Here is a 23919-nt window from a genome sequence, read left to right on the forward strand (position 1 = left end):
TACTTCTGGAACATCTCTTCTCCCTAGTGATATTTTAGGCCCTTTGAGGGCAAAGACAGTGTCATTTTTATTTTGACCTTACATTTGGACTTTTTGAAATAGTCTTATTTCAGATATTCTACTATCAGGAAACAGGTCTTAATTTTTTTTTTTTTTTTTTTTTTGGTACCGGTGATTGAACTCTGGACCTTGTGCTTTTGAGGCAGGCGGGCAGCACCACTGAGCTAAATTCTCGGCCCAGGTCTTAATTTTTGATTCAGAAAATGTGCTTACTTGTTGAGTCTTTTGCATTGCACCTTCCATAAAGATTTAGCAAGTTGTTAAAGACACTGAACAGACATTTGCTGATATTTTTCTTCTTTGAACTTGTGTATAATTATATTTCTACCTCTCCTGTAGCATGCATCTAACTCAGTCTTTTATTGTATGTATTTTCTTATCCCTTCCCCCATACCACCACCACCACTACCACTATCACAAACACTGGTTTCCAGGCTCCTTGCTAAGGAATCGTCCTCATTGCTAGAGTTGAAAACCCCTGAAGGGTGGATCTCCAGTGATCAAAATTTTTATGTCAGCTGTGACATTGATTAGATTTAAAAGTGTTTCTCCATTATAAGGCTGGTTGGAATCGAAACATCTATCATTTTGGAAGCAGGGTAGTTAGCTACCCATTTTGAATTATGTGGACATTTGCCTTCTCATTTGTTTAAATGAGCTCAATTTTTCTGATTCTAGGATCGTAGAAGAAAATTGCTAGAGATATCATCACAAGAAAGTGCTACATAAAGCATTAACAGCAACCACAAATATTTAAGCATGTTAGATTCAATTAATTAGTTGCATAAGTAAGTTAATTTCCTGGGGTTTTTTTCTAATTTGGAACAAATTATGTATTATACAAAGTGAAACATACCTGGATTTTATATGTCAATATGATAAATGTTTAAATGTCAAGTGAATTTGGAAAACCCCAATTAAAATTTCAAAAAGTAACTCAGTGATTTTTTCTAAGAACCTCACTGTGTAGATGAAAAACTTTAAACTGGGCATGGTGGCGCACTCCTGTAATCTCAATAAAGCTGGAAGATCTCAAGGTCAAGCCCAGCCTGAGGAAAGTGTAGACTTTTTTAGACAGGTCTAAAAAAATTTTAAAAAGGTGGTGATGTAGCTCAGTGGGAAGATCCTGGGTTTATTGTCTGGTACTGGGGGGAAAAACCTTAGGGCAAGCAGCATTTTAAAAAATTAATTTTATTGGTACATTTTAGATATACAGAATGATAACATTTATCATAGGGAGTTTGCCCCTGTATGATATATCTTGATTCCTTTTTTCCCCGTTCCTCTTCTTCTCCTTTACAAAAGAGGCAGGCAGCTTTTAATGACAAAAATGCTTTGTAATCCTTGGCATTTGTGTGCATCTATGAGAACACTTACCACTCAGTACTAAGTTTTGTTTCCTCAGTCTTTCTTTCCTATCACCACCTGCCTTAGTCCATTTTGTGCTGCTGTAACAGAGTTCCTGAGACTGGACAATTTATAAAGGACAGAAGTCTATTCGTTATAGTTCTGGAAACTGGGAAGTCCAAGATTGAGGCCTGGCATCTAGTGAAGGTCTTTGTGTTGCATCACCCTATGGCAGAAGGGCAAAGACAAGACAAGATGGAGAGAGAGTGTGTGTGAGAAAGCACACCATGGGCCACACTTATCTTTTTCATAAGAAGCCCACTCTGTCAACATGGGATTAGGCCGTTCGTAAGGACAGGACCCTCATGTCCTTTTCACCTCTTATTAGGCCTTGTGGTTCAGCATTGTTGCCTTAGGGATTTAGTTTTGAACACTTGCCTTTTGGAGGAACATTCACACCATAGTACATCTTTCTCTCCCCTCCTTTGAGCAATTTACTGAGCATCTTTTATGTACCAGACTGTGTGGACGTAGGGTTAATGAACCAGCTGCCACTGCCCTGATGGAGTTACTGTTAGTATGGAGAATACAGACTAGAAACAAATAAAAGTGTTAAACAGGTGGCAATAAATGCCGTGAATGAAATTAAGGCAGGAAAGGGAGATTGAGAGGGATAAGGAACAATTTTGGATTATTAGATTACGTAGTCAGGGAAGGCCTGGCTGATGAAGTGAACATTGAACAGAGAGTTAAAAGAAGTGAAGAACACAAGTCATGAATAACTGGAAGAAGAAAATTCCAAGGAGAAGGAATAGCAGGTGCATGGCTTTGAGATGGGAATATGCTTGACCAGTGTCTGGAATAGCTAGGAGGCTAAGGTGAATGGAAAGAATGAAAATCAGTTAGGAAAGGTAGCCAAAGGATCCCCCAGAGCTTGTAGGAATTGAGATTTTATACTGAGGGTGCCGGGAAGCTTTTGGAAGGTTGAGAGGAGAGAAGAAACATTGACTAGATTTATGTTTAAAATTCCTCTGGCTATAGTATGGAGACTAGACTGTGGAGGCAAGAACAGAAAGCCAAAGCAGTAATCTACATAGGAAGTGTTATGTGGCTCAGACTAGTGATGGACAAGGAGAGAGGTAGGCAGATCACAGGTGGATAACTTCTCAGGAGCAGGGACAGCTGTGTGTCAGCCATCACCCTACAGCAAGCCACAGGGCCTGATACTTAGGAGATAGCTTGGGAGTGAATGAATAAAACAAATTCTCATCTTTTTCCTATATACTGTGCTGCCTTTGAGAGATTTTGCAGAGGTCTTTGCTGTGATATAATTGTAGCATCATTGGCCATGGACTTTTTTTAAAAATTAATTTTATTGGTAAATTTAAGGAATACAATGTAATGACATTCATCATTGGAAATTTGCACCTTTACGTAATCCATCTTGGTTCTTCTTTTTTCCCCATTCCTCTGCCCTCCCTTCAACCCCTCCATCCCTGCCTATCTACAAAGACTTTGCTTCCATTTTTTCTTTCTTTTTTTTTTTTTTTTTTTTTTTTGTAGGTACCAGGGATCGAACTTGGGACCTTGCGCTTGCGAGGCAGATACTGGAACCACTGAGCTAAATCCCCGGCCTCCATTTTTTCTTTTTCTCATATGAATTCCTTTCCCTTCTTTCTTTTTCCCTACCCTTCCCACTTCCCCTTCCCTTTTGCCCCTTTTCTTCCTATTTCACCTTATCTATTACACCTTTTAGTCCTTATTTACACTTTGAGTTTCTCACACTAGAGAAACTCTTTGGTATTTACACATGTATGTCCTGTTTATTTTACTTAAGAGTATGGCCTTGTGGCCATGGACTTCTTAAAATGGGCCTGGCTGCTTCTATTGTTTCTAAGTTCAGCCCAAATCAGTTACTATTTAGCAGTCAAGGTTAAAATTATCCTAGAGAGAACAATGGTTTAGGTAACCAAATAGAAAAGCACCCACCTCACAGATCCAGGTTATAAAATAGTAAGCCCTTATACTTTAAATGTTATTTTAATTTTATTGCATGTGTATGCATATTCACAGCCACTCTATGGAGAAGTTATTGTTCATTTCTCATTTTATACATTGAGATTTAGAAGTTAAGTGATTTTGTTTACAATCACATAGCCAGCAAATAGTGTATTTCATTTCCAGATTCTTTACTGTATTGTTCTTATTGTATTTCCCAATTTATTGAATACGTATCATACACTGTGATAGATATGTGGAGATCTGACATAAACAAGATCCCAATGCTGACCTTGGAGGAGGAACCATGAGAGAAAATCAAAGCTTTCAATAAATATGATAAATGATGTAACAAAATTAAACAGTATATTTTGGTTATGTATTTATTTATTAAAATATAATAAAACATGAATTGAGTATTCTTATCTAAAATTCTTGACTGGAAATTATTTACATTTTATATTTTTTCAGATTTTGGAATATTTGCATATAAGTAATGACTTATCCATGGTTTAGGGCCCAAGTCAAAAGATGGAATGCATTTATGTTTCTTATCTATCTTACATACATAGTTTTAAGGTAATTTTACACAATATTTTCAGTGTTCCTGCATTTTAACATCAAACCATCACATAAGGTCAAGTATGGAATTTTCTACTTGTGGTGTCATGTTAGTACTCAAAATATTTGAATTTTGGGGATTTCAGATTTCATACTTTTGGATTAGCATCCAAACCTGTATATACTTGCTATGTTCAACATGTAAATACTTCTCCTGTTATTATAACAGAGGCCTGAGTGTGCATTCCATGTTTTTCTATTTTGGAAAATAGACTTGATGACAGGATAATAAATATATTGATTATTATTGATAGATATAAAAATCTATACAGTGTTTTCTGAAGTCCATTAAGTGTCTTACACAGCTTTTGAGTTCCAGCTTTTTGGATATCCTTAAGTTCAAAATGGCTGTTTCTTTTATGATAGTCTGTCATGGGACCAGGCTTAATACTGTTGTACTGCTAAAGGAATACATATAGGAAGATAGGATTTAGTCCCAACAGATGTCAAACTTTAGAATTACCCATTTTAGTCAGATCCTTACATTTAGGATGCAGAATATGATAAAGTTGGAAATAATTACATCATCACATTGAAGGAGCAAAGAGTGAAACTACTTCACATTTCAGAATTAAATTATTCTGTCTTTGGTGGTCTGCTCTTAAGTAACTTTTTCTTTTTGAAATCTGTGTTTGAACAGTTGAGAAAATGCACTTGTCAAAAGATTAACCAGCTGAGAACCATTGTCAGCATTAATTTTCCTATAATAAATGGTTCTCTGAAGCTATTCAGCAGTCTCTAATCTAGATACGAAGCATTGACCTGTGATGGATAGCACTGGATTTCTTTGTAAGCTTTGACTTAAATTGTCTGCTTAATTTCTCAAGGTCCGAGCAACAGGATCAGGAGAAAGGTGGTTATGGAGATTTAATGAAAATCTAACAAAATTAAACAAAATAATTGTAAAGCATTAATGATTAGAAATTAGTACAATGGCAGTTACTCAGTATTAATATCAGGATGATCAAATGACATAGATTAGTTCACAGAAAGCATTTTTTATAATTAGTTTTTGGGTTTTTTTTTCCAGTATTGAGGATCAAACCCTAGGCAATCTACCACTGAGCTACATCCCCAGACCTTATAATTGGGTTTTTATACATATGTCATCCATTTAAAGTATATCTGAAGATTACTATGAAGTAATGTAATTCAGCTGTATGCATCAGCATTTCAGGCATCATAACATTGGGCACTCACTTTTCCAAGATTGTTTGGCTGACATAATACCAACTTCTTTTTCTTTTAATAATTGGTTAAAAATAGTACTAACCATAAAAGAGAAAACTGCTTGATTTGGCAGTATGTTAGTAAAGCATTCACAATTTGAATGAAGCTCTTACTTGAGCTTTTAAAAAAACATATGTAAGAACTGTGTTTTATTGAATATATTAAAATTCAAAAGTAGGTCATTACTTGAAGCTATCTAATGGCCAGGGTTGATATTTAGTATAATTATGATTTCTTTATTTCTAGGTGTACTATAAAATTAATTATAAAGATAAAAGTTGTACTAATAATTGCTTTTCTGGATACTTTCCTGTTTTTGAACCAAATCTAACTTGAAAATTACAAATGAAGATTTACCTCAGTTCCAAAAATGTAAAAATATTTTTGGTTTTATTTTATAGTTAATAATATGAGAGAGGTTCCCTAACTCCTTTTAAGAGAAGCCTAGGCCAAATTTTCTGTGCTAAATTAGAAATTGTTTCTTCAGTCATTTCAAACAATGAACGTGCATTAAGCTTTTGTTAAAAGCTGCTGAAAAGAAGCCAAACCAGTGTTAATGTTTATTTCTTCTTCCTTCTTGTATCACTGGAAATGATTGGCCCAAAATGAGTAGCAGGAAGGAAATGAAAAATCAAATAATATTGGAAAGTGAACACAAGAATAATCTAAATAAAAGTTTTCTTTTCCTTTAAAAAGAAACTTACCACCTAAAATGCTTGTTTATGGGTCAAAGAGTGGGTCTCTTTCTGTGTAGATCTCATCCCTAGATAGTATTTGTAGAGGGAATAAATCAGAGGCTTCCACCCCCCTGACAGTGGTGTGTTGGTCAAGCCCTGGTGAACCATTTTGTGTACTTTGTATTACTGGGTAGATTTCTTAGAATGGTAGATGAATTAGAATAAAATTCATATATATTTATTTGTGCCACGATTGTGCCAAAATGTTTAAGATAAATTAAGAATGAGAATATGACTAGATCTGTATTTCACTATGGGGGAGATTGAAAGTATTTTATACATGCCTGGCATAAATAACTTTGGAAGCAGGATGTTTTCATTTGGTTTGGGGATTTTCTCTTGTTATTTATTTTAAAATGTTAAGAGATGTATCCTTTTGCTTCTAATTCTTTACCCCCAAATGATTCAGGTGTAGGAGCTGCTCGATCTGGGAACCTCACGTTTATGGTGGGAGGAGTCGAAGACGAATTTGATGCTGCCAAAGAGTTGCTGGGATGCATGGGCTCCAATGTGGTGTATTGTGGAGCTGTTGGGACTGGGCAGGTAACATTGTTACATTAATGACCTTGACAAATTGGCTTGTGTTCCTTTCTCTTTCCTAGCCTTACTGTTACTCCTCTTCACTCTGTTCCTTCCACCTATGGACCCTTTGCTCAGATTTTCCTAAATTAATTTAGAATTAATTACTTTTCCATCATTTGGATGGGTTTAAGCAGATGTCAGCCAGTTTTCTTATTTTAAAGAAATATCAGAAGTTCCATCATTGGGATCTTGATATATCATCCAGATGAGTACTGAGTTAATTTTTAAAACTGCTTCTATTTAAAGTGCTTATGTTAGCTAAGTGGCTATTATTCTCCATCTAACTTTGTAATTATTTGCTGATAGCTCTGTTTATAGTATAGTCAGAGGGGCCGGGGATTTAGCTCAGTGGTTCCGCCGTCTGCCTTGCAAGCGGAAGGATCCAAGTTCGATCCCTGGTACCAAAAAAAAAAAAAAAAGGAAGAAGAAGAAGCAAATAAATGCACGGAAGTACATAAGTAATCTAAAAATTATATATAGTATAGTCAGGTAGAAGTAACCTATGCACTTTAATATTTTTCTTGAAAAGCAAGTAATTTTCATTTAGAGATATTAGGTGATTGACAGTTCTGAACTCTGAAGTCAAACTAGTTGAACCTATCCCACTCCTAACACACACATTCACTTTTTAGTGCTTTTATTCTAGTCACTAGCACTGTATTTGTCTCATTCAGGACTTTGTTGTTATATTTGTTGTCTCCGTACTCTTGTGTAGGCATTCTCTAAGCTTTGTTGAGTTTTACTTCAGGGGACCTCGTTGACCATCTTATCCATTCCTCCTAGTTTACTGCTTGCCTAGGGTCTAATGAGTCTCTAGATGCCAAATTTATCACTCTGTCCAACACTCTAACCAAAACCAATTTCATCAAGATGCTGTATCATGATCATACTTCCCCATTCTGAAAGTTTGTATAGATTCCTGTTTAATGCCATGTCTGATTTTAACTCTTTGACCCTAGCTGTCATAGCTTTTAACCAGTTTTTGACACAGTCTTAACTGTCACATTTCTCACCATTCCTTAAAACACACATATGAATAATTTTCTTACTAATTCCAGGAACACCACATGCTATATTTAATCCCTCTTATACATTTACCTTTTACTCTAATCGCCTTTTCTTTTTCTTGCCTATTTACGTTCTGCCTTCTGAGAGATGTTTTCAGGTTGTATCTCCTCTGTGTTCCTGCCTTTAGTGATCTTGTTCATCTGAATTCCTTTTGTCTCTACCTTATTTTCTCTACCATGTACAGTACATCATCACTTCATTGTTTTTGTTTGTTCATTTGTTGCCTTTGAAGTAGCATATTACTCCCATTTCCCAACTGGATATAAGCCCCATCCCTTTAAGAGCAGTTGTGTCAATGGATCAGTATTGCTTATAGTACAGATCCGTAGTAGGAGCTCAGTCACCATTGCATGTTTATTACCTAGGACAAGATATCCCAGTTGCTGTGGGATAGAATGTTAAGGCTCAGCGCATGGCGTGCTCACCACATTCTTTTCCTCATTTGAGAGAATCAGCAGTTTGAATGTTATTTCTTTTCAAAAGAAGCCTATAAAACTGAGCAAAGAAAAATTTCCTGCAAGTTGTAACTTGAAAATAAAGACATTTAATATGTACTCTATTTTTAGGCAGCCAAGATCTGCAACAACATGCTGTTAGCTATTAGTATGATTGGAACTGCTGAAAGTATGAATCTTGGAATCAGGTTTGTTGAATAGTTCATTTTCATATACTAACAATTTTATTGGCTTTCTTATTTGATTTTCTGATGTTAAAAACTGATGTTCATGAGAGATGAATGACTTGATCCAGGGACATATTGAAAGTACTTCATTATTGAACTTTAATAGACTTTGCTTATTGGACAAACAATAGGGCCCTGGAGAGCATGAATACTCTTTGTCATAGCCATAAAATATATTGCACTGTGCATTTGAAGTGATATTATCGTTTTTATATGGAAACCACATTTTTTCTATTATTTTGAAATGCAAGAAACACTTTTACTGTAAAATTTAAACATTCTTTATTAGTGTCAGGACAAATATGTATGGAATATGGTTTTAATGTATAGTGAATTCAAATGTTTGGCTATCGTGTGACTAGTTTTAGGTAACTATTTATAATATAGTCCCCAAAATCTGCATATTAAAAGGGTTCTTGGTGACTCATTCTCAGGATAAACTGGATTACATCCCTAAAGCCACAATTCATATGAATAACTTTCATTTTAACTTCCCATATATGGTTTGGTTACTTTGCATCAGAATGTATCTGTAAAATAAAATGTCCTTCATACATTGCCTAAAGTGATTTAAGAATCCTGTTTTCCCTACATGTGATCATCCTTTAGCATGCTTAAGGTTAATGTCTTAATTTTAGCCTTTAATCTTTTGGGTTAGAATGCTACATATGATTAATCACCTAATTAATTTTTTTAATGTTTTATATTTCATGAATAAATATACATTTCTTACCTTAGAAAATGCTTAATGAGCAAGATGCTTTACTCAGATTTTTTTTCACATTCCCCAAAATTGCTTGCTAAATATATCACAAAGCAGAGTAGTGTTTCATATCATAGCTTTTGATAAAAGCAATAAAAAGAGCCAGAGTATTTGAGATATTTTTAAAAACATGGTAATGGATTCACATTTCCTCTTAATTACCATATCAGGATGCTGTTGTTTTATTGAACTGCCCTTGTCTCAGATGTTAAACTATCTTGACCTATTAAGTTGTCATGTTGTAATTGAGATGAAAGAGGAATTTGCTTTGCATCAGCGCTAATTGGTTTATCAATATCCTGTACCATTTACATTTTAAAATTGAATGTCTATAAGATAGTAAAGCATATCTCTACAAAACCTTAATAAAACTGGTACTATACAGGGAGCCATTCAAGTGCTATTTCTGTATTGTGGTCAGTTTTAGGTGATGGATCACTTATCATACTTGAAAAAGTGGTCACTAATAACTTCTTTTCATGTCCATTCTCTAGACTAGTGATGGCGAACCTCTTAGAGTCTTAGAGCTTTTAGTGATAACAAACAGCCTGGCACACATGCCATAGGTTTGCTATCATTGCCTAGACTAATTTCAAGGAATATGAAAATGTAAATTTCTTGAACCCAAATTGCATTTGAAATTAATTGGTGTTGAAAATAGGGTTAGTATACATGTGCATCTTTATAATTTTATTTTTATTTTTCTGGACACAAGTGAATATATCTATCATAAAAAGTAAAAGCTGAGAGGAACATAGATTATACAATAGTAAAATTTCCCCTCCTTAGTTTATTCTTTCATCTTTACCTTGGGCATCACTGGATCGGGATGTTCCTTAGGCGTAGTAGTGCCTCTTAAGACTACTATTCAATTCCTTGAATAATTATCCTGTCAAAATTCTGATTAGATGATTATTTGCTCTTCTAAAATGAAGCTTTGTTTAGGATAAGTGCTTGTGGAAATTGTCCAAACACTGGCTAATAAAATGGATTAGGAAAATCAATTGAAAAAATGTATATATTGAAATGAAAACCTTTGGCTATTTTAGTGTGTTTTCAAAAAGAAAATAAAAAGTGGTATGATTCCAAATAGAGAGCAGAAGCAATAGAGTTTCCTTTATTTTTGGCCATGATCTGTAGGACAAATAATGTTTGAAATAATATTTGGAACTAGGAAACTTTTAAATGTTTAATTTTTCCAAAACACTACATATGTACTGATTTTCATATATGTGTGTATGAGTATGGGTATCTCTGTGTGTGTATGTATCTGTATATATATATATGTATATAGGTAGACAGATGGTATTATGTATATATTAATACATAAAAAAGCGAACATAAGGCAGAAACCCACTTTATTTAATTGTTAAAATATATCACTTCTCGGCCTTTTGACTAAGATCAAGTGTAGTATCTGTTAACTGTTACAATAATTTATAAGCTTCTAGTGTTTCAGATTATATTAATAAATTAGTTATTTTCATAACGTTAGGATTTTATCACTTTACCATACAAAGATTCTAGGGTTTGAAATCCCTAAAAATGAGTGCCTCTGCTATTGTCTTTTCTCCGTAGTTTACAGACGTGGTTTAATATGACAGGATTGTTCTCTAATAGAGTATAGAGAGCGGCCACGATTTATTGAGCTTTGCAAGGTGAAAGAGAAAATTGGCATCAGCAAGCATAAATTCCCAAGCAGTAAATTCCCACAAAGTAGTACAGCATCAAAATGTTCAGCCACATTTATATTCCGTTCACTCTGAAGTGAAATTTTTTAGAGTATTAATGTCAACATTTACAAATTGAGTTACCTCCTCCTATGAAGTGATCATTTCTGATTAATTTTATTCTCATAAGTTTTTTTTCTGGGATACTTGTTTCCTTTTTTCTCGTTAATAGAAGAATAAAATCTTATAGTTTAAAATTCTTATTGACCCTGTGCTTTTTTACAGTGAGTCTTTATGGGTGTTAGTGAAATTTTAAAATGTTGTAAAAAATAAAGTAAGAAATATTGGTATACAATATACTTTGAGATTCTTTTTTATTGGACCTTTCCACTTTCTAATTGGGTTCCTAGTTAGGGCTGTGAAATTGTTTTATGGCCTGAAAAGTGACCTACTTGTATTACAGAGGTTTTGTTCCTATGCATCACATAGGAAGGAGCAGCATTGTTAATATGTTTTGTTTCTATTTTTGCTCTATTGGGAAGTGATTTCTTTTTAAATATTGTTGGTATAACAGGTTCTTTGCTTTGCCAACCAGATTAAGGTCCCTCCAGCAAACACCATATTATTTTTTTCCTCAAAAGAAGCATAGAACAGTTGAACTTCTGTTGAACAGGTGAAGCTGTTCAAGATGAGAACGTTCCCACAAGCATAATTTTATTTTCTTGATTACTGCCCTTAGATGTTGCCTTTTCATTTTTTTTTTTTTTTTTTTTTTTTTGGTACTGGGGATCGGACTCGGGTCCTTGCGCTTGTGAGGCAGGTGGCAGAACCACTGAGCTAAATCCCCGGCCCAATGTTGCCTTTTCTTTTGTGTGATGACTGAAGTCTCTTAGTTGTATGCCCTAATAAGTAGAACAGATAGTAAACTTTCGTAAAACAAATTTGACCAGATTTCTTAATAAACTGATAGAATGCCATCATATTGCCTGGCTGACTATTAAGTTCACCACCCACATGTTGTAGTGAGTCTCAGGCCGATTAGAGTTTGAGTGTCTGCCTGGTTCTGCATCCCAGCTGTGCCACAGACTTCTGCTTTTTTCACTTACAAAAGGCAATCGTATGTATGCACTGGTCATTGTGAAGATTGAGTCAATCCATGTAAGTCCTTTAAAACACCTCCTGGCACATAGCAGGTACTCAGTGCATGTTATTGATGGTTATTTGTGGTTGTAGATAGGTGTTATTTGAATTAACCTGTACTTGCATATTTTTTCCTCATAGTATTTCTCACTAGCTGACATTATATATTTATTTGTTTATTGCCTGTTTTTCCATCTAGAAAGTAAGCTCCACGAGGGAGAATAGCTGTCTTTTAGTGGCTGTGATCTTAAAAACATTCCTGGCAAAAAGCAGGCACTTGTTGAGGACTTGACTAAATGAATGAGGAGGGGAAAGAAGGAGTGAATGAAAGGGACCTAGCATGTCCGCCCCAGCTGCACGTTATATGGGTGTGCATCTTAATTCATCCCTCTTAGCTTTTTTAAAAATTTTAACCTCGTGTCTTTGTGCATAGCAGCAGATCTGAGCAAGCACTGGTGAATAAGCAAATAACTGATTATAATTGACATTGTTTTAGTTGTTTCATTTCCATATCTATTCCTGTGATACAAACATTCCAGCGCGGTGACATAATTGTTCTTACATAAAAATAAAAAGTATAAATAATTACAGAGACTACAAAGTCAACAAACTTTTTTGGCTCTTAAAACCTTGGTTATAATGAAGGCAAAGATTTGGATTCTTAATTTTTTTACAATTATGTATCATTTTTACTTTTCCCAAAAGTTCATTTAACATTCTTGTGTTTTAGAGGTGAGTAGATTTGACACAGTGATGTTTATTTGAGTTGTATTTTATATGTGGTCAGGGCAATGAATTCATTCTCTGTTTATATCAGAGAACATTCCAGCAATTGTAAAGCCACATGCATGCATGTGCGCACTCTCGAACCACATCCAGTGGCAAGTTATTATGGGGACTGACAGACTGTCATCCTTTTGATGGCTTGAGCTGTATATCTCCTGAACAGCAATGGGGCTCTTATGCAGAAAGTATCATATGTTCCCAGCCAATTTACAGGGAAACAGCAATAACATTTTATCATGGTTGAGAGCCCAGTAGCTGCTTCCTATTAAACTTGCCCTTTCAGATACCTGTCTTGGATTAATTTGTTGATTTCAAATGGAAACTCAGTCTTCTCCAGTGAAGCATGACGTTCTAGGATAGACTCTCTGAATGACAATTACTGTGTATTCTAGCTGGTTTCAGACCATTACAAGCCTTGGGCACAGTGGAAGACAGAGGACTTCAGTAACTGATTTTAATATCATGTCTAATTCTAACTGTCAGTTATGTATGTGCTAGGGAAAGAATCCTCAGAAAGATGAAATGCAAAACACTTCTCACTTGCTCTTTTTAATGATACACTTTGCTGCAGGGTGGGGGCGGGGGGAGGAAAATCTAAGAGGAAGTAGCCATCTCCTGAAGGGAATCTGCACCGCCAGGAAGTGTAAGGTATGAAAAGTGAGTAGGAACTGCCACCTGATTGTGTGTGTGTGTGTGTGTGTGTGTGTGTGTGTGCGTGTTTGTCCCACAGGATGCTTCTAAATAGTAGTTTGTTCACCAAAACAGGTTTCCATAAATCAGTCCAGGATTTTTCTTTGAATGTTCAAGAAAAAATAAGCTTTATTCACCATTTTGGTGTTATGGACTGAATTTCCTTAGCAGTAAAGATTCTTGTGAGGTACTACTGAGCATAATTTGGTAAAGAAAGATGTGATGAATCATCTTAAAAGAAAATTGAAATTTGGAAGCCCCTAAAATACATTTCAAATAGACAAGGAAAGCAGTGCTTTGGGGTCTTTAAAATATTGTGTCTTTGTGAATCATATTGGACATACACGTTCTTGAACATTTGTGCTTAGCAAATATATTTGCAGTTACAGCAGATTAACTGTTAATTTTTGATTTTATTTTTTACAGTTATTTCTGAAGTACATTGGCTTTATTCCTAAGTCATGTACTGCAATATACTATATAGCCCAATTTTATGTAAAAAGAGATGGAAAACTATACATGCAACAAACTTGTATTTTTATGAAAGAATGAATAAAACTGGTTTCTCTCTGGTGATCTATAACTGTATGATAGATGATTTAGATGAAGTCTTCTATATCCGTTATAATTCTTGGTTAAAAAAAAAACTATCATTAGGGGCCGGGGATTTAGCTCAGTGGTTTTGCCGCCTGCTGTGCAAGTGCAAGGACCTGAGTTTGATCCCCAGTACCAAACAAAACAAAACAGAACAAAACTATCATTGTAACATGGACCACTATATGAATTCAGATATAAGATGTATAGACGTAGAGCATTCCATGAACCACTGGCCAACTCTTGAAAGCATGATTACATGGCAGTTGTATTATGTGGTATCTGCAGACACACCCTGTTAGCTCCAGTCCCTGCTCTAGCTTCAGAAAAATGTTTTACCAGTCTTGACACTCAGATTTTGAAATGAACATATCTTTCAAACCCACAAAGTAAACAAGTATTTAAATATGCCAAATGCAGTTTAACATTTACATAAGTGTCTCTTTTGAGTCTTTTTTTCCTCCCTTATAGAAGTTGTTTTAAGAAAATACAGAAAGCTTTTATGATGATTGTTTTTAATGGCACTTTTCATGAAAGAAACCAATATATTGCTGGGTGTAAAGTTTTATTTGAAACTTGGTTTGGTGATACTTAACAAAACTATGCTTCCTAAACTGTCAGAATCAAAGTAATAGAGTATTTTGGTGCTGTTTTCTAGGGTCCTCATTGAACGGCTGTTTATGCCATCAGCCCAGTGATAGAACAAATGATGTTTCCGCTTGGGCAAGCTTTGTTTTATCAGGATCAGTAACCTTATCAGCAGTTGACCCAGAACTATAATGCACATTTCTGAATAGATGGCATATGTCACAGCTCTGGGCAGACTTGCTTCATAAGCAAGATTGTCTAATGAAGATTTAATAAATAAAGCAACGTTTGCAGCAAGAAATGTCTTTTTTTTGTAATGATAACTTCTCTTAAGCACATTTTACTACTCATGGGTCAACTCTTGCATTTATTCTCATAAAAGCCAAAGGAATAAACATACATATAAATGCATACACATGGAATCCCATAATGTTATCTATCAATATTTCCTTCTGAAATACATCATTCGTGTGTAAAGAATGTAGAATTCAGATTATCATGTTGGTTTAAAGTTCATAAGTGGCACATGAAAGTGGTAATGTCGAAAAGATTAGAAAACCCATGTGACAGCCCAACTAGCACTTTTATACAGTTATATATTATTTCTTCTTAGTAATAGAATAGTGCAGGTTTGTTTTTCTAAATGCACAATGTACTGCCTCAAAAGTGAACTTCTTTAATTAGTAGCTTTTAATACCCTATAATTTAAAATTGGATTCTTCGCTCATATTAACCTGCTCAGACTTTAGAAGACATAGATGGAATAAATGGAGAAAGAAGATAGAACATCCACCTATGTAAATAAGTCATGCATGACTTGTACACTTTGACATTCAACACTTCTTTTTGTTAACCTTTGACAGGTTAGGGCTTGACCCCAAACTATTGACTAAAATCCTAAATATGAGTTCAGGACGCTGTTGGTCAAGTGACACTTATAATCCTGTACCAGGGGTGATGGATGGCGTTCCGTCAGCTAATAACTATCAGGGAGGATTTGGAACAACACTCATGGCTAAGGTATGTAACTGCAGGGACTAACCGAGAGAGGGGAAAAACAAGGCTTATTGCTGTAATTTCTATTATCCTCCTCTTTCTTCTCGTCTTCCTCTTCTTTCTCCAATTCCTCTTCTTCCCTCCCTCTCCCCCTCGTGTTTTCCTTCTCCAAAGCATATGTCTGACCTCGAAGGCAAAATTTTTAGAATAGTGTCTTACTTTCTCATTAGAATTGAGTGAAACCTTAGTTTAGATAAAGATCCTTATCTTGTTCATTTTGTCCCTGGGCTTTGAGATGAGAAAAATGAGTCAGGATTTTTCTTCTGGACTTTTGATTTGTTTATAATATGAGACAGAAAATTTTGCTCTTCATCATAAATTTATATAATTTACCAACTCTTGAGAGTGGCAGTAGTAAGAATTTTCTGATTGTTAATGAATGCCTTGGCATTGCTCATACACAAAAGGAAGAGGGTCTTTCTCATGATTTATAAATACATCTTTGTGCTTTAAGAGAATATGTGGTTTTATGTATAAATTAGTTAAGTCATTTGAAAAGCAAGTTGGCCACCTTGCATTTGTGATTTTCACTGTGGAAGATACTGTTCAGACTAGTAGGTTTTCAGATTTCTGCTTTGAGCTCATTCCCCACCAGTTGGCACCCCCCACCCATTACAAAAGCAACAGTACATAAACCTGGATACCATACTTGGTGTACTCTCCCTCATTCCCCATGACATTTGAGCATTCTACTACTCGAATACACCTTGAATTCATCTAGTTCCCTTTGTTCTTCACTGATACTTTGGCTGTGCCTCATTAAAATAGACCACAGGAGTCTACTCCTGGTCTCCTTGCCTTTTGCCCTAATCTTCTGCAATTCATTTTCCACACCACACAAGAGTGGGCTTTCCAAAATGTAAAAACTTGACTATGTTACTTCTTCTATAAAGTTCTTTTAATAGTTTCTAGTTACTTGTAGATTAAAATCCAACTCTGCAACTTGACTTTTAAGGCCTGGACATCACCTGCCTCAGTAGACTTATTTTTGCTTCCCTGATCCCCTTCATTTGCTTCAGCCATGCTGAACCTCTCTTATTTGAAAACTTTTTAATTTGCTGTTCCCTCTGCCAGGATAATTCTTCCTTGCCACCACCTCCCCTCCATTCTCATGCCTTTACCCACTAATATCTGCCTGTACCTTTCAGATCTGTGGGCAGGCATCTCTTCCTCTAGAAGGTATAAGGCTCTCTATACTCTACCTCCCTAGCTCCTAGCACCTCCTTTCTCCTATCAGATTATACACATTGCTTAATTGTCCTTCCTCAATAGGCTGAGCTTGGGTGGACTGTGGCTGTGTTGTTCTTCATTGTATTCCAACTTCTGACACATTGTCAACACACCTTGAATATGTATTGCATGAAGTAATATTTGAAACTATGTTTCCTATTTTGCAGTTTTATTTCCTCTTCTGTTAGAAAATAGTTTTATTTTATAGCAATCTTACAGACTTCTACAGCTTTGGGAAAAAAGTTAATTCCCCTGTATAATCACCTGTAATAGTAACTTCTATCCAAAAATAAAACTGAACAAAATAGGTTTTGTGACAGGTGGGGGAGTGGAGGAGACACCAGAAATCAAGGTGTCTGTTTGGAGCTGTTTTTTTAGCTGTATAAAAGCACTTATGAAAATATATAAGGGCTGGGGGCGTGGCTGAGTGGTAGAGCACTTCCTTAGCTTGTGCAGACCCCTAGGTTTGATGCTAGTACCACACATACAAAAATAGAGAGAAACAAGTGCTTATGAGGATCTTGTTTTCAGACTCTTATTTTCCTTCTTTGAAACCAAAGCATTAGGAAACATAGTTCCAAAGTGAGCCTTTACCACCAGTCTCAACGTATTTCTTCTTGCTCATTTGTTTTAGGATCTGGGATTGGCACAAGATTCTGCCACCAGCACAAAGAGCCCAATCTTTCTGGGCAGCGTGGCCCATCAGATCTACAGGATGATGTGTGCAAAGGGCTACTCAAAGAAAGACTTCTCAGCTGTGTTCCAGTTTCTAAGAGAGGAGGAGAACTTCTGAGTGTGCCCTTTGGCATGGATGCTGTTGGAACAGACTCTCCCCTGGAGCTCCCTTCTAGCTCACTCCACAAGTAAATAGGTTTAATCAAGGTCATCTCTCTGCTTTTGATTGTCTATGCTACAGAAATCCCTAGGATTTCTCAACCGTATTCTTTTTGTCTGTTTAGCAAACATCTGAAAGAAAATTTTTTTCTGCAAGCCATTAAGGGATTTTGCTAAACTAAATTGACCTTTTTAAGAAGTGTGATACCAGAGTATCTTCAAATATATTATTCCATACTTCAATCAGGATATTATTTACTCTACTTTACAAATAAAACCAAGTATTTTGTCAACAAGATGAAATCCATCTTAAAAGAAGCCAGTGTGAGGAGAATTAGAGAAAGGAAGTATAGTAAATTATTACCTACATCCCTTGGGAAATTGGTGCTGTTAACCAAGTGGTGGTATTCTTGGATTTCTGAGGTTACTGATTTGTTTTTCAGGAAATTGATAAAACAATTCCTGCATATTTTATAATTTGAACTCTGTTACAGTATCTTAGTGTATCCCTCTTATTATAACTCCCAGTATTCAACAGACTTGTTTCTATATTTCTTGCTTCCTTGTACATTCTTACTACATATTTTTTGACTTCAAAAGAATGACATCTTAAGACTGTTTCACAGCCAATGAAGTTATTTGCTTTAGATAATTATTATATTCTAAATATAACCATATTATTTTGAATTAAAATAAATTTCTATGCTGATATTTTCTTAAGAGTTTTTGTTTCTTCTCAAACAAACTGATGGGGAAAAGAAGGGAAAAGGGAGGGGAGGTCGAAGGGAATAGAGGTAGGAGTTGGCCAGTGGCAAACCGCATCCTGCTGCTCTGCCTGATCTTCAAAGGGCTGTTTGAATGTGTTCAGGTCATAGGTGCTATAGGAATTCCACCTACATTAAGGAAACACGCTCCAATATGAAGAACATGCCCCAAGAAACATCTGAATAATAGACCTGGACACAAAATTGGCAGAAGTACTACTACTTCCATCATTTTCTTGGTGATAAAAAATTCCAGGCACTGTTAAAAGTGCTAGGGTTACAGTGATAAACAAGACAAAATCCCTGCCCTTGTAGAGCAGGGATTCTGGCCTTCTCGTGTCTTAAGTCAGGTATGTATGTGTGGGATATCAAGAAATATCATAATAAGTAAAAACTAAAGCAAGATAAAGGGCATGGATAGAGATTGGCAAGGGTATTTATTAGGGTGGTAAGAGAAGTTCTCTCTGATAAGGTGGCAGAGATGAGCAGAGAGAAAGGAGCCAAGGAATGAGTGACGCAGATGTCTGAGGAAAAAGCATTCCAGGAATTAGGGAACAAAGTACAAAGGCCCTGAGGTAGAATGATGCTGGATATGAAGAATAAAAGGAAGCTGAGTAAAAGGGCACAGGATGACGGGAACCTGATCAGGTAAGGCTGTAGATATTTTAGGCCCTTGGCTTTTATTTTAAGTGAAATGAGCAGTGAGTCAGTTAGCTTTTGCTAGGTAACAAACCATCCCAGTATTTAGTGGGTTAAAACAACAAACAAATTTACTTTTCAAGATTCTCTAGGATGGTTGTCTTGTTCTTCTGGATGGACCAATTCATCTGGACCTAGAGAGTCTCCCTCAGCCAGGACACCTGGAATGGTTGTGGTGTCTCCATGAGGTCACTCCTCCTCCTGGAGGCTACCTAAGTGTTTATGATGGCACAGTGTTCCCTGCAGGAACAGAGGACAAGCCACGATGAACAAGTTCTTTTCGACTCTGCTGGATTCATATTTGTATTATCTTGTTAGCCAAAGGAAGTCACAGCCAAGCCCAGTGTCAGGGTAGGAGGGGATTTCATGAGAGTAGACACAATCAGGGGCACTCTGGTGCTGTTTTGCAAACAACCTGTCACAATCTGTGAAGGGTTTTGTTCAGAGGAATGATGTGATCTGAGCTACTTTTTTAAAAAGGGTCATGCTGGATACTGCATAGAGAATAGAGTGTAGGGGCACAGCAGGGAAGTACGGGGGCCGGTTAGGAGACTTGTACTAATCCAGATGAGAGGGACTGGTGGGGACCACAGTGTTACAGTGATGGCAGAGAGCAGAAGTGGTCAAGTTCTGACTAAAAGATGGAGCCACTAGCTAATGAATGGAGTCACAGGGAAAGGGAGGAGTCAAGGATGACTCTGAGTTTTGAGCTTGAGAAAGTACAAGAAAGGAGTTGCCATTTACTGTGGGAGGATTATATGAGGTTTAAGAGCAAAGAACCCAGACGTTGAAATGCTTAATGCACATCTTAAGTAAAGAAGAATTAAGGATCCCAGGACCAAGCCCTGTGTTAACTCAATGGTTGGGAAAATGAGGCAGAACCACAAATGAAATTGAGGAGTGACCAGTAAAAGGGTAGGAACAGTGTCCTGGGAGCCATAATTGTGATGATGAGCGTGTGGAGGTGTTGGAGCCCTCAGACATTACTGTTGAGCATGCAAAATGGTGCTGCCACTTTGAAAATGGTTTGGAGTTCCTCAGACCATTAAACATAGAATTAGCACATGATCCAGCAATTCTATTCTTAGCTGTGTGCCACACAGAAATGAAAATATGCATGCAACAACTTACATATGAATGTTCATGTCAGTATTATTCATAGTAACTAAGACGTAGAAATGATTCCATATGTCCCTCAACTGATGATTAGAAAAACTGTGGTCCATCCATAGAGTGGAAGATTATTTGGCCATAAAAAGGAACAAAGTACTGATACATGCTACAACATGGATGAACTTCAAAAACATGCCATCTGACAGAAGGTAAAAACAAAAGGCCACATAGTCTACTTACATGAAGTGTTAACAAAGAAAAATCCATAGGAATCTAATAAATTAGTGGCTGGGGAGAAAATGGGAAGTGACTGCTAATGGATATGGAGTTTATTTTGGAGGTGATTAAAATGTATTGATGGTTGCATAACTTTGAATGTATTTAAGAATCATATATGGATACAAAGGGGAAAATCGTGAGTAAAGGTCTATCTTTCTTGATAAGTGGTTCTCAACTGGGGCTGTCCCTCTGCCCAGAAGGGATATGTGGAAATATCTGGAGACATTTTTGGTTGTCACACTCTATTGGAATTTAGTGGACAGAGGCCAAGGAAGCTGTTAACCATCGTGCAATACAAGGCAACACCCACAATAAGAATTATCCTCCCCAAAATGTTGATAATGCAGAATTCAAGAAATCCTTCTCGAGGGTTCTACAGCATCCTGAAACCTGCATGTTAAAACCTCAAAGTCTCTGTCCTCACCAACAGACGTGCTTCTCCTCCTGGTCCCAGATTCCTAGGAATGTCCTCTGGTTTCCTTCAGCCCCTCTCTATAGCTAATTCTAAATTTCTGGTGCCTACTGAGGTGCCTTACCTTCCTGTCTATGGTACTTTAGTATCTTTATAATTACTCTTATTTTTTTAACAGCCTTATTGAGGTATAATTTACGTAAAATTTTCTCCTTTTACACAATGTGATGGCTTTTAGTGTAGGGAACAGGGAAAGGGGATGTTTCCAGAACCCCACAGTGAGTCCTGGTCTCCTGTGAGCCACAACAGCACGAAGCAAATTAATGAATAAAGACAGGAAACAAAATTTAGAGAAAAAGCTGAGCTTTGGGCCTGATCGATGCTGCTCTGGACAGCAAAGATGAAGGCACCACGAGCTTGCCACACTTTCATTCAGTTCATTGGGAGTAACAGATGACTCAGAGGGCTGCAATAATCCTAGGACAATGAGGAACTTATGCTGATGAAGATCTTAGGTTCATGAGGAACTTATGTTGATTAGTAATTTGTACCTCCCCAGGTGAAACTTTCTCTTACTACTGGGTTCTCAAGGAACCAGGATGTCTTCAGCTGATGTAATCCTGCCCTGGAGTGTCACAGCATCATGGGACCATTGAAGTTTTAGCTGTGACCAGAGGCAAAAATGGAGCTATGTCTCAACATGCCATAGCCTGCCTGTAGGAAGGAAAACTAGGCCTAATCATAATTTAATTGTGAAATTATTTCCTCCCAAAATTATGTAGAATTGCTCCTGACATTTTAGCAAGTTTAAAGTTATACAACCACCCCTACAGTCCTGTTTTAGAAGATTGCCATGGTCCCCTTAAAATCCCTTGGGTCCATTTGCAGTCACTTCCTATTCTCCCCCTTTGCCTTCCAGCCCTGGGTAACCATTTATCTTTTGGTCTCTAGATTCACAGCTGCCTCTTGGTCACCAATCTGGTTCTTACCTAATTCATCCTTCACACTTCTTGGGAACAGGCATTTCTGAGACTAAAATCTAATTCAGTCCTTCCTCTGTTTAAAATCCTTGAGTCTAGAATGCAGTCTGAACTCCTCTAAGCATAGTGTTTAAATCCCTTTGTGCTCTGGCTTCTATTTTACTCCACTAGCACAGTTCCCTACAGTACTCTACTTGCCATTTCCCAAACCTGCCATGCTTCTCGCACCCAATTTCCTTTACACATGCCATTTCCTTCACCTGAAATGCCTTTCACCTCCCCTCCTGGCTGACTGGCTCAGGCTTCAGACTGAGTCATTTCCCCTCTGCTTGCATGGCTCCTTGTTGAGCTCTCTCTCACTGGAGGACTTACCCTGTTACATTTGCTGCTTTGCTCATCTGTCTTCCATACCAGGGTCTGAACGCTTTGAGGGGACAGAATGTGTTGCATCAGCTTTGAGTACCTGTGTTGATTCAGCACCTGTTATTGTATAAGAGCTCAATAAATAGTAAATAGAACATATGAATGAATAAAAGCTACAGCATTACATTCATGTTGTTCTCTCTACATAAACTTTCTTAAAGATTCTTGTGTACCGAACCAAGTTTATTTTACTTAAGGTTATAAATGCAAATTGTTTTAGCTACCCCAAAAGTCTTGCAGAATGTGGATCTTTTCCACAATTTTTAGTCAAAAATTCAGTTTACGCTGTTAGAACTGACTGGAAAAATTCTGGAGGAGGAAAGTATGCACTTTTGGTAGTAAGCTTAGTCTAACCCTTTATATACTTTAATCATCAATGTGCATATAACTGAAGCCTGAACCTATTGCTTTCAGGGAGCATGGCAGTTCCAATTGCAGTCTTTTAAAACACACCATGTAGATCTGGAGACAAGAGATGACTTTCACAATAGCACAGGCTTGTCTCATTCAAGGGAGTCTGTAAATAGGTAAGTGTTTCAGAGACTCTGCTGTCCTATTGATCAGACTCTGTTACAATCTGAGTCAGCCACAGCAGAGTCCCTGTTTAAGTGAACACCAAATGGACTGGGTCTCTCCTTGGCTATTCTTTTCATTGCCCAGATTTGATCTTGACTTGTTTTCTAAGTAGTCAGAAATGTGTATGAGCTGCCCACATTGTATGGGAGAGAAAGGTGCATCTGAGCAGAGAATGAGGCAACTTTATCCTTGTGCATAAATTCTTCCCAGGCTACTGTCAGCAAGCTGCCGCTGCTCAGGAAAACAGGCCGAGTTACTACCAGCCTCAGCTGCAGTAACTGTGCCCCTGAGCATTCTCAAATGGCCAGCCAATAGGGAGTCATCTGCCCGAGTGGGGTTTTTAGCCATCTTTCAGTTCAACTGAAGAGGGAGCTTAAGGACATCATAGGGATTTGTAAAGTTCATGCAAGTTGTCAGATCCATAAACTAGCATGTCCGTCGTACTGTGCACATGTGGAATTGTCTCTCATTGGCAGTAGACAGATTGGAGATGACCTTTTGCTATTTAATTGTATTCACTATTTAATAATTCAAGAATACCTAAAAGGGATAAAAACTTCATCCAGACTAGAATTAGACTCTTTCAGAACATTAACAGGAAAATACAGTAGAGCAGAAGCATTTGGCAACCAGACTAAAGAGAGTGCTTTTGAGTATCTTGATTGCAAGAACTGTCCTTGGGCTGGGGTTCCAGAGACCTGAGTTCTAGCTCTAGGTCGGCACTGAGCTATGCAATATTGTAAATTTGTTTTCCTTTCTTTACAATAAGGGCATTGTGCTGATCTGTAAGGGGTTTTTTCCCCCCTCTAACATTCCAATTCCCCTTAGTTAAGGATTTAAGAAAACATGAGGCATGTTCTTCTGACAGTTTTTGGACTCCCTCTTGTTAGGTATTATTTATTACTCATATAGCCATCTCATTTATTAAGATTTTTTTATAGCCAGGAATAGATTCAGAGATCAATACGTTTTTATTAATGATAGTCCGTCATGCCTG

At 36.8% G+C, this 23919-nt stretch overlaps 1 protein-coding gene and 1 pseudogene across 3 annotated transcripts in view; both read left to right on the forward strand.

Moving 5' to 3' along the window:
• The window catches only part of Hibadh (3-hydroxyisobutyrate dehydrogenase), a 112696-nt gene extending 94309 nt beyond the window's left edge, over positions 1-18387 (forward strand). For all 3 annotated transcript variants that reach the window (XM_004839501.4, XM_087206600.1, XM_087206599.1), the window contains 4 exons: positions 6403-6536; positions 8210-8286; positions 15420-15576; positions 17477-18387. In XM_004839501.4, the coding sequence (XP_004839558.2) occupies positions 6403-6536; positions 8210-8286; positions 15420-15576; positions 17477-17635 (527 nt within the window). In that variant the 3' untranslated portion in view covers positions 17636-18387. The remainder of the gene's footprint in view (positions 1-6402; positions 6537-8209; positions 8287-15419; positions 15577-17476) is intronic.
• Positions 10467-10537, forward strand: LOC147829218 (U2 spliceosomal RNA; annotated as a pseudogene).
• Positions 18388-23919: the final 5532 nt, after the last annotated feature.

This window comes from Heterocephalus glaber, unplaced genomic scaffold (assembly GCF_053883595.1).
Source record: "Heterocephalus glaber isolate CG9 unplaced genomic scaffold, H.glaber_assembly_v1.0 deba00000676, whole genome shotgun sequence".
Taxonomy (NCBI): Eukaryota; Metazoa; Chordata; class Mammalia; order Rodentia; family Bathyergidae; genus Heterocephalus; species Heterocephalus glaber.